This window comes from Haliotis cracherodii, unplaced genomic scaffold, assembly GCF_022045235.1.
Source record: "Haliotis cracherodii isolate W230 unplaced genomic scaffold, xgHalCrac1.p SCAF_26, whole genome shotgun sequence".
Classification (NCBI taxonomy): domain Eukaryota; kingdom Metazoa; phylum Mollusca; class Gastropoda; order Lepetellida; family Haliotidae; genus Haliotis; species Haliotis cracherodii.
Genome location: NW_027266282.1, coordinates 5,103,851 through 5,116,299, shown reverse-complemented (window position 1 = coordinate 5,116,299; position 12,449 = coordinate 5,103,851). Strand labels below are relative to the sequence as shown.

The 12,449-nt window shown below is 39.6% G+C and overlaps 1 protein-coding gene across 1 annotated transcript in view; it reads right to left on the bottom strand.

Annotated features, from left to right (window-relative positions):
• The window catches only part of LOC139472969 (anaphase-promoting complex subunit 5-like), a 130,070-nt gene extending 120,439 nt beyond the window's left edge, over positions 1-9,631 (bottom strand). Inside the window, exons 1-2 of the mRNA XM_071255457.1 lie at positions 9,503-9,631; positions 6,959-7,183 (exon numbers count right to left, since the gene is read on the bottom strand). Of these exons, the coding sequence (XP_071111558.1) occupies positions 6,959-7,165 (207 nt within the window). The 5' untranslated portion in view covers positions 7,166-7,183; positions 9,503-9,631. The remainder of the gene's footprint in view (positions 1-6,958; positions 7,184-9,502) is intronic.
• Between the last annotated feature and the right edge of the window lie 2,818 nt (positions 9,632-12,449).

Below are 12,449 nucleotides of genomic sequence, written 5' to 3'. Positions count from 1 at the left end.
CAGCTGCAGAAACACACCAACAAGTAACACCAGCTACAGAAACACATCACCACGTTACACCACCTACAGAAACACATCACCAGCTGCAGAAACACACCAACAAGTAACACCAGCTACAGGAACACACAATCACGTTACACCAGCTACAGAAACACACCATCACGTTACACCACCTACAGAAACACATCACCAGCTACAGAAACACACCAACAAGTAACACCACCTACAGAAACACATCACCAGCTACAGAAACACACCATCACGTTACACCACCTACAGAAACACATCACCAGCTACAGAAACACACCAACAAGTAACACCAGCTACAGAAACACACCATCACGTTACACCACCTACAGAAACACACCATCACGTTACACCACCTACAGAAACACATCACCAGCTACAGAAACACACCAACAAGTAACACCACCTACAGAAACACATCACCAGCTACAGAAACACACCAACAAGTAACACCAGCTACAGAAACACACCATCACATTACACCACCTACAGAAACACATCACCACCTACAGAAACACACCAACAAGTAACACCAGCTACAGAAACACACCATCACGTTACACCACCTACAGAAACACACCATCACGTTACACCACCTACAGAAACACATCACCAGCTACAGAAAGACACCAACAAGTAACACCAGCTACAGAAACACATCACCAGCTACAGAAACACACCATCACATTACACCACCTACAGAAACACATAACCAGCTACAGAAACACACCAACAAGTAACACCAGCTACAGAAACACACCATCACGTTACACCACCTACAGAAACACATCACCACCTACAGAAACACACCATCAAGTTACACCATCACGTTACACCACCTACAAGGCTCAACAAGACATCATTGTTGCTTCAGAATATCTAGCAGAAACACACCAACAAGTAACACCAGCTACAGAAACACATCACCACGTTACACCACCTACAGAAACACATCACCAGCTGCAGAAACACACCAACAAGTAACACCAGCTACAGAAACACACAATCACGTTACACCACCTACAGAAACACACCATCACGTTACACCACCTACAGAAACACATCACCAGCTACAGAAACACACCAACAAGTAACACCAGCTACAGAAACACACCAACAAGTAACACCAGCTACAGAAACACACCATCACGTTACACCACCTACAGAAACACATCACCAGCTACAGAAACACACCAACAAGTAACACCACCTACAGAAACACATCACCAGCTACAGAAACACACCATCACGTTACACCACCTACAGAAACACATCACCAGCTACAGAAACACACCAACAAGTAACACCAGCTACAGAAACACACCATCACGTTACACCACCTACAGAAACACATCACCACCTACAGAAACACACCATCAAGTTACACCATCACGTTACACCAGCTACAGAAACACACCAACAAGTAACACCAGCTACAGAAACACACCATCACGTTACACCACCTACAGAAACACCAGCTACAGAAAGACACCAACAAGTAACACCAGCTACAGAAACACACCAACAAGTAACACCAGCTACAGAAACACATCACCAGCTACAGAAAGACACCAACAAGTAACACCAGCTACAGAAACACATCACCAGCTACAGAAAGACACCAACAAGTAACACCACCTACAGAAACACATCACCAGCTACAGAAAGACACCAACAAGTAACACCAGCTACAGAAACACATCACCAGCTACAGAAACACACCATCACATTACACCACCTACAGAAACACATAACCAGCTACAGAAACACACCAACAAGTAACACCAGCTACAGAAACACACCATCACGTTACACCACCTACAGAAACACATCACCACCTACAGAAACACACCATCAAGTTACACCATCACGTTACACCACCTACAAGGCTCAACAAGACATCATTGTTGCTTCAGAATATCTAGTTCCGTTTCATCCTCTATATATCTCCAGGGCTCACATTTCGGTAAAACTACTCTAACCCCCGGATACATCCCTTTTGTTCTCACAAACTTAAATTACCTGCCCTTCATTTTCATTCACATTTCACCGACCAATCAAACATTGAGATAAGGAAAACGAAAATGGGTAAGGGAGGTAACTCGTATTGCCAGTTTTCATCGACACGAAGGCATCCTTTTCATCCAAAGAGTCTTCTCAGGGCTTTACTTTCGTGGGTCAGTTAGTTTTTCAATGTTGAATTTCTTACAAACACTATCGTAATTAGTGGGACTGGCCACTATGTTCTTGATTTCACCAATCCAGCATTGAGGCTGGTTTGCAACTCACATTATGATTGGTAGATTAGACCTAGTAGCGTAGCCAATCAAATTGCCTAAAGGAAATCAAGGGCAGGTAATTTCAGATTGCAAGAACCACGGGGATGGGTCCAGGGTTAGCATAGGCTTACCTAAATGCAAGCCCTGGAGATATAGAGGATGGTTCCGTTTTCCACTTTCAGTTTGAAATGGTCTCTTGACTTAATTCTGGACAGGGATTTATCTATATCCATGGTAGGCAATGTGTACCCTAATTAGGATTTATTTTGGGGCCAACTTGAATTTTTACCACCATTTGACCCAGTCTTGGGACCAAATACCAACTTCTGAAAATGCCAACAAATCCCTGTTGTCTTAACTCAGAGTGTCTCGGAGTCAAGCGTCTTAATTACCACAACATGACAGCTGTGTCACGTCAACCTTCATGTTGTCTCCATTGTTATAGGGCTTCAGACTGATACGACGATATCAGGAAAACCTGTCGTGAATGAATAAAAAACAACCACTGAACTGAAGCAATGCTGAAGTGCATCACTATCTCTACTCTTAAAAATTTAACAAATCAATTCCAACCGTATTCCGTGGTCATAGAATGTGGGTGGGTGAGTGGGTGTATGGGTGGGTGGGTGGGTGGGTGGGTGGGTGAGTGAGTGAGTGAGTGAGTGAGTGAGTGAGTGAGTGAGTGAGTGAGTGAGTTGCCGCTTTTAACAGTATTCCAGTTATATCACTGTGTACCACTTTGGTAAAACCCATGAGCATGAGTATGGTGCTGACAAACCTAGAAACATAATCTGGGCAAACCAGGATTTGAACCCACAATCATAGGTTTCTGGTGTGCCTTAGGCGACTGGGCCACCTGTGCCCCCTGCAGGCAATACAAGTGTTCTGTAAAGTAATGAGAATGGTGTAGTGTACTGTATGTTTAGGTTATTACTTTAGATCCTGGAATGAATTGATGATCAAGTGGACAGTGGTCATGATTGATGGATGAAAAGACAGACATCCATAACTGCTTTTGTTGTGCGGTATGTACAATGAAAATTATTGTGAGGTACTCGGGACGCAGTGTATTCTATTTCTTTGTCCATTCTCTACATCTGTGTGTACGTGATGCACATCTGTGTGTCACACTAAAGCCCTGGGTGCGGTTGTACAAAGTGATCTTAGCGCTAAGGTGATCGTAACTCCCATACCTTAACACAGACTTACAAGTCGTAATGCTAAGGTTGTTTTGATCTTCTCTCCATGGATGTTCCCACATACTGAACACCTACATACAGGAACATCTGTTCCTCAATTCTACATACTATCGAGAACGCTTTACTTAATCTTCCTGTGTCATATTACCCATGGGCTGGATAATAGAAATATTAAACATTTTTGAGCCCATGGACTTAACCTGTGTTTTAGTTTTGGGTTGCCAGAAATGTTCAAAAACATATACAGAACACAGACATAACGATCGCGGATAGAGCAAACAAACGGATACAACGAACCGTAAAAAAATCCCTGATTTATCTCCCACATAATATCGTATAAATTTTACGTATATATCTCTACAGCTCTCTACAGCGAACTAATGTATACAGTGAACTGATATCTGATCATCGACAAGCCCATCTACCACTAATTAGTGACATGTATAGAGAACTAAGAAATCTCACTCAGTATCAAGTGTCACTGACAATTGGCTGAACGCAATCAGCAGTGAATCAACACAATCAGCGGTGACGGGACAACCTTGTTTAACTTAAATGAATTTTATGAAATGTCACCAACTGAATACTATGAATGCTATCACTGCTGATACAAGACAATGCTGCAATTACGTGTATTGAGTTATGTTTTATCCAAGATGGCGGACGTTTCCGAGCAAAAACGTATATAACGAACAACGGATATAACTAACTGATTTCTCCGGTCCCATGTCGTTCCTTATACCCATGTCCTACTGTATTACAACATCCCTGCATGGCCAATTTTGGACAACACAAAACAGTGTGTCATGAATGTGTCACCTTAATGGGACGTTGTCACCCAAAAAGAACATATTGCTACAGTGACAGACAGTAATGTACCTTGGACTTGTAGCATAAGCATACCTCATAAAACAGGTGTAAACATTTTGTTTGAATTCCGGGGAAACAGTGCAACAAACTTTACTTACTTCATTTCATGTCTTCATGTTCCTCCAACTTCATAATCAGTTTACGCGAACTAAATACTCCACCGGAGCTGTAGAGTTATTCATTATCCATCACATAACACAGACAAGAATAAATAGGAACTGATGCAGAACTACTTGTGTTGAAAAACTAAGGCTCTAAACGTAGACACAGCACAGAATGACTTCACGTCTATATGTCCATGAGAACAGATGAGTCATTGAGCTCATCCATATGAATAAACACATGCAACCACCGGATCAATAATATATTAACACAGAAGTCATCTCAAAAACATGTTGCTTATTTTACTCAGCTTAAAATAGTATTTCAATTATGTAAGATCAATATTTTCATCATTTAATATGCAAACATTAAGGATTTTCTGAAAATTTACAATTTTGTCGTAGCTGCATCTATGATGCTTGTCCTTTTTATGACCCTTCCCTCAAGGTAATAAATCCTACATAACCTCACAAACAGCAAAATACATTTCTTGAAGGAGATGGTACAACTTTGATCTTTTCGAAAACTGTTAAATGTTTTTTAATTCAATTTCAACTTTCAGTGGTCTCTCTGACCACCTGTGTCTAGGTAATATACAAGCTTGAAGTACATACGATATCACATCTTTTATTAAAATCTTTTAGAGATAACTTTTATCTTGAATTAAAACCAAAAATGTTCAATAAAAAAATAACTGTCCATTTCTTACAGCATTCTGAAAAGAGGAATAGAAATGTTGACCATCCCTGTCATGTTTTTGTAAGGATTAGATAAACTGCATACTTGTGTAAAAAAAACATCACAATTTGGAAAATTCTAGATTCTGATTGGTCAATCTGAGGTTGTCAAATTACAATAACCACTTTTGATTGAAACAACCGATTTGACAGACACATCTCCGTAAAACTGAAAGCTAATATGAAGAGAAATGTACCTCTTTCTGAATCAATGTCAGTAGACATTGGGAAATCATGACATGTACAATTAATGCAAAGCTGCTGTAACTACAATAATCAAAATACGAGTATGTCTGACGATAAATTTTGGGCAAAAAAACATGTTAGAAATTGACTGAGAGAGGGTATTTTAGCTTCAGGGACAACAGAGAGCTGGCGCTTTTCTGTAGCCGACTGTGATGTCGTGTCCTTCATGACACAATGAGCGGCATGTCATCATAATAATAATGCATGATGTCGACCTAAATCTTGCGAGGCATAATTTTCTTTAGGTCTGACCACCTCATGCGGGCTTGTGACGACACTTCCAATGCCTATCTAATATGCAACTAAAGTATGATGACCTGAATAAACAATGTTTGAGAATATACAAGGCCATAATTTGTTTAATGGATGATAAATAAATTGCAAGCGATTCTGTGACATTTGATTGTCAAACCAAGCAATATTTTATGTTTCCATAAATGAAAAAGAGTTAGACCACTCCCACTTACAAACTACCTGTTCCTGATTGGCTGATAATAGAATGGAGGGGGCTTGTCTTGCATTATTGCGCTGAACAATGTCAGTGGTTTATTTACCGTTGTCTACAGTTTTGTGTGTGCCAATCAACAAATAAGACATATGTGAAGTTATTATTGTTGATGTATTTATTTATAAGAATTGACTTCAATGTATAATTGCGTTTATGGTGGTATAAATGTAAAAAGACTGGAGTGCACATTTTGCGTCAATCCTCTACGTAGATTTACACCATGTACATACACAGTTTTAAATCAGTTTTACGTTTAAACATCCATAAAAAAAAGAAATATTGAAGTCAATTTTTAATTATCTGTGTCCCTTATTTAGCTAAAAAACATACTAAACACTGGACACATAAGTAACCCATGCCACTGCACTCAATATCTAGCTAACACAAGAGAGTTTGTGTTTAATTTTGTTATGATAAAATGGTTATAACCATACTGTGTTTATAATGTAGATCTGCCTGTAGATTTAACCCATCTTCCCGAGGCAAGGGAGTTAACTGACAATTAAAGTCCAGTTTCCACCCTTGCTGAACTAGGCTGGTATTATGGAGTTACATTTTGTCTGGACTGAGTCTATGCATAGTCCAATCAAAATCACGCACTGAAATCAAAATCCGGTTCGTGAACTGTTGTGCATATTTCGATCGAAAATAATAGCTCAAAATTTTTTTTATTCATAGCAGGTATGAATGAACTCTGGGCCCTGCATGACACGGATGTCACTGTTGTGAGCTTACACAACGTGTGACACAGTTGGAGCAGCAAATTAGTAAGAATTATCAAAGAAATTGTTTACCAAGTCTCAGTCTAAAAATACCAAATAGACTGAACCGAAGGGAATAAACACATATTGAATACCCACAGAAAAACTATCAATAACCAATGTGATTAAATACTCAATGACTCAAAAAATGATCTGGAGTCCTGGTGTATTATTTTTTATTGAATTCCCTGCAGCAAAATGAGGCGAAAATGCTTTGTAAATCCTATACCTGTAGAAGGTCAAGGATGGAGGTCATGAAGTCCCTCTTTTCCCTCTCGGTGAAAACAACAGCATCCATTTCCTCCTGCGACTCCTTCAGCATCTGCTGGTACCCATACACCAACACCAGCAACGACAGTTTGTGTGGCGTCACCTGCTCCTTCAGTGGCTTCCGTCCATGAGGATCAAATATAAACAAATCCTGTGGAGTCGTCATTATCAGCTGTCAGTCACACTGAAACAATACAAACCTCATTGTCTCACTTGTGTAAAACCATGTCAATTTGTAACCCTATATATCTCTATTAAAGAGAGACTATATATACACACCCATGCTCGGACTCTATTTTTCCGCAGACTCGCTATTTCACTGGTTACTTATATTTCCGGAAACCATCATGTGTACGATATCTATTTATATATTAATGAAATGTGCGGTTCTAGCATTCCCACCATATCACTGATCTTGGCTTACATGACATTTTACAACCAATATCAGAATTATGCAAATTTAAACTAATGATGAAATATATCTTTACTTCTCATTACAATACTGCAAATGATAGTAAACTTGTGTGCTAATGCAAGGCATTTATGGCAATTACAGTGTCCGAAATTCTGAATACCACAGAAATCAAGAGATACCTCCCCTAAAATTGATTAATGTATGAAATGTAGTGACATGTACAGATCGACTTCCACAACAGCTGCTGCAGCAATACATTCTAGAGTCCTGATGCTGTTCAAAATGTTGCACCATAGACTTGAAGCAGTCCCTTTTTCCTATATGAACTTAAATAATAATTATAACAAATAGGTACCGTATTCGACGTAATAAGCGCCCCACTCTAATAAGTGCCCACGGCGATATTTGCATATATATTAGCTAGTGAACAATCCCAGTACGCACCCTTTCCGATTGATCAATGTACACAAGAGTTATTTATTCGTGTATAATATGCACTCATTTGTTATATGCACCCTTAATTATGGGCAATTAAATTCTCGAAAAATATATCCATCGTGTATACTACACACTCATTCTTCTTTTATATCATTTCAGGCTGTCAGCATAAAGCACAAAATTTATAATCTTTCAACCTCGTTTTGAGAGCGCCTTGGCCGCTTATGACGTTGAATACGGTATGCTATATTCCTCTTCCCTTGTGCGTTCAGAATGCACGAAAACATATGGAGGGTTATAGCGAAAATGGCACCTCAGCAAAACGGCACCGATTGGCGAAAACGGCACCGATTGGCGAAAAACGGCACCTCGACTCAAGCGAAAACAGCACCTTTTTTTAACCTTAGTCAAATAAATGATATTAATTAAACTTACATTGTAACTTGCAAACGCCAATACTTGTGAGATGTTAAAACAAGTTTACATTAGAAATTAGCCTCTACTCCAACTATAATCCAACTTAGCTTATACGCAACTCAACTTATTGGGAAAACATAACATGCTTTGAAGAAAAATAATAGTCTCTTACAAACACAAATAATTGTGAAATAAAACAAGTAAGAAATTAGCCCCCTAGTCAAATTTACTCGCCGACTCTGATTGGGAGGCGCAGTTAACTTATTGTGGAAACACTTTACTCATTTTAAGCTGAAACTGTATTTAAGAGGCCTAACATGGTGCTGTCAGATCACAATTATTCACAATGGCCTTTCGATGTGTTAATTTGCATGCGAGAAGAATGTCAGAAAATAATCAACATGCTGTATCCTGTGATAACTGGTGTAATTGTTCACATTAATTTACAATAAGCTGTAATTGAATGTATCGTGTTTCCAGTAAAGAAACAAGCTGTTGAAAACATACACAAATCAGGCGCCAGTATCGTTGAAGATGTTCAACAGAGACTCGTCCACCCTGACCAGGCTGACCCAAGTACTCTCACAATGTTCAGTTGTACATGGGCCAATATTGTGAACAGGATAAGGATGGCGATGGACATGCCACAAATCTATATATGAACATATTTACTTATCTGTGAAAACAGAAAATACTATGTAAATACAACATATACACAATGACATGTAAATACATCAAATACCATGTTAGTAAAACATATATATAACTCCAAAAATTGTTATCGTTATTAAAAATGCATGTGCTGTTTTCGCCCGACACGTAGCTGTTTTCGCGAAATGCGGTGCCGTTTTCGCCAGGGAAATCGGTGACGTTTTGCTGAGGTGCCGTTTTAGCCTGCACCCCATATGGAAACCAAAATAAACCGAAGACTGCTCCAGTCTTGTTATGCTGTCACTCGCTTCCTTGCGCAGTCAGTGGTGAACTTGGGAAGAGATAATTGTTCTATCGTTATGCGTATCGTATGTTGAGTATGTGTATCTTCCCAGAATATAATGTTGCCATAGATTCCATCTGTTACCTAAATTCGTGGGTATCAGGACACATCGAAATAAAGACCTATTAGTGTCATTGTAGAGGCGTGTCGTTAGTTATAGAACATTAAAATATTCCACTTACATCATGCAAACCCCAAATGATAACAAGTGCATTAAGTTAGACACATAGTCTACTCACAAGCTTGAAAAATTCAATGGTCATGTGTTGTTGATTTGAAATTACCCGCCATTTTGCAGTGTCGCAGCAAATGCCATATAATAAATTACGGCTTACACTGAAATTTTACTATGTTGAAACGCTGTCACCCCAAGGACTTGACGAGAACTGGTCCCGTCTATAGACATATTTACTAGTACAAGGATATATAATGATAAATACAGAGGGTAAAAGCCTGATAGAGGCAAACAGAGTAGCCTCCCTTGAGGACACCGCCTGAACAAGTGTACTATTGATAAAGAGAGGGAAAGACTCGCACCCATATCCCCCTCCTTGAAAATATAGATAATTTAAAGGATTGAGCGATTGTTGTTGTTTAATAGATCGCCTTCTGCCTTAGCAATTTCGGCTTGTCTGTCCCTATTTCGGACAGATGTGTGGAACTGAGTTGGGTACATATATGTAGCCTATTGTTTTGCTGGGGTGCGTTTTATCCGTGAGTTTTAGTATTGATAAAATTCCTGGGTTTTTTCATTGATAAGATATATATTTTCGCATTGATGTGATTTCAGTTTTTATTTTTAGAAATTGGAAGAATTTCTTTGGCTGCTCTGTCATATATATATGTTCGATTAGCTCGCCATCTCTCAGAAATAGAGTTATAGTTTGGCCTTCGATATTAATGCAGAAAACATGCTACATTCTACCTCAAAATTGGTGTACTCGAGTTACTCGAGTACAATGTGAAAAGGTCAACATTATCAAGAATTGGCGCTTCTTTTATTTTCCAGCATTAGAAGGGACACGGGTGGCCCAGTCGTCTAATGCGCCTCAATTCGCTGTGCAGAGTTGCGTCCCTTTTAACCTATGATTCTGGGTTCGAAATCCGGTTCGCCCCATCTTCCCGAGGCAAGGGAGTTAACTGACTACAAAAGTCCAGTTTCCACCCTTGCCGAACTGGGCTGGAATTCCTGGGCCCGATCGTAGCGCCTCTAGTGGATATTACGAATTTTGTCCCTTCTATGCCTCTCCTATGGACCAATCAGATTCTACCTCTCGTATCACTTGCAATTGTTTAAAACAAAATGGCGGCGCCCAGTCATGACGATCTGATCTATAATCAAGGTGTATATTGTCATAAAACGGGTCTTACATCGCGAAGTGCATGAAATCACGTGAGCACCTTGATTAAAAACACAAAAAGATTAGGTAAATATCTGCTGACATCGAGTTGGCTGTTTTGCAAATCCCGCAATCGACCGAAATCTGCATGATAGTTCACGAACCGGATTTCGAATTTGATTGGACTATGCATAGACTCGTTAGTCCACCCAAACTGTTACTCCATAATACCAGCCTAGTTCGACAAGAGTGGAAACTGGACTTTTGAAGTCAGTTAACTCTCTTGCTTCGGGAAGATGGGTTCGCCCCGATTATGTTTCTAGGTTTGTCAGCACCATTCCCCTCGCTCGTGGGTTTCATCAAAGTGGTAAACTTCTGAGACCTGCATCACTTCGGGCTTTCCTCCCACATTAAGCTGACACGCCGCGATAAACTGGAATACTATTTAAAGCGGCGTTAAACCCGAATCACTCACTCACTCAAGCATTAGAATATTCGTCGGAAGTCAGAGACAACGACACCACCTTTGAATTTTTATAGTATTTTGTCTTCAGCAACCCATGCTTGCCCTAAGGGGAACTAAATTAGCATACATTTGATTTCTATGGGGTGGGTGGGAAGATTTTTCAAATGGAACGTTTGTTCAGAAAAATGCCCCAAAGGAACAATTTGTTAGCAGTGGTGAACAAACTTAATAGTTTCTTTTGTTGAAAATACCCAAATGTAAATTATTGGCGTTGATAGTGAAATTTAATAGATTGCTTGATGTTGCTAAAAGAATGAAAAGGTTTGTTGGATACAGTTGGGAAAAAATAGATCGTTCTAAAACAAAATCCCCCATCCCCCAAATCAAATGGATGCTCTTTAACGGGATCGGGTTGTCAGGCTTGCTGACTTATTTGATGCATGTCATCGTATCCCAATTGTGAAGATCGATGTTCATGACGTGAATCACTGGATTGTCTGGTACAGACTCGATGATTTACCGACCGCCGTCATATATCTGAAACATTGCGGCGTTAAACAACAAACAAACAAAACTCGAAACTCGGAAGTCTATATTACAAAACTGGCTTGGCACCACCTACCGACCTCATTAACCTTTGCTGATGGTTGGATCTACAAACAGTAGGAGTTCTTAATATTGCTTTGAAACGTTTGCTTAAACAAGAAACAGACTCCACTAAATCAGACAATTGGCTTGCCTTTGCATGTGTTTGTTACAGGTGCCACGAATGGGGCAGGATACGTTCACCTTTTCGCGAACACCTGGTGTCATCACTTTTTTATAGTGATTCATACAAATGCTCATGATATAGTTAGAATACTACAAACGACCCTGCTTTTAACACATTTCTTATGAATATGGAAATGGTTTTGTGTGCAAAAGCAGTTAGCCATGATTTAGGAAAAAAACTAATTGACATCATATAACACATTTCAACTGTTAAAGTGTTACTTTCAACAAGACTGAAGCGAAAGGAATAGTTCATGAGAGATGAAAAATAGACACTTGTTTGATAAAGCTGACGTTGTACATTCGAAATGTTAACCCTATATCAGCCATGTACTACTATTTCCTATGTCACCGTATTTCGAATTTGCTCTTGTCACGGTCTTGTGACCGCTGTGTCCCCCGGCTTTATTTCCGGCACCGCTCGGCAAAGTCCGCGGTCGCTACCCCACAGAGTCGGTACCTTCTGTTGGAGATTTAGTGGCCCGACTATTTCATTCTCTTGTGATCTAATGGCAGTCTCAAACCATGTTTTGACTTGATGTCCGTTATCTTATATGTTCGCTACCTTATTCATGTGTTGAAAATGTTTTGTAACAATGATTTTCAAAC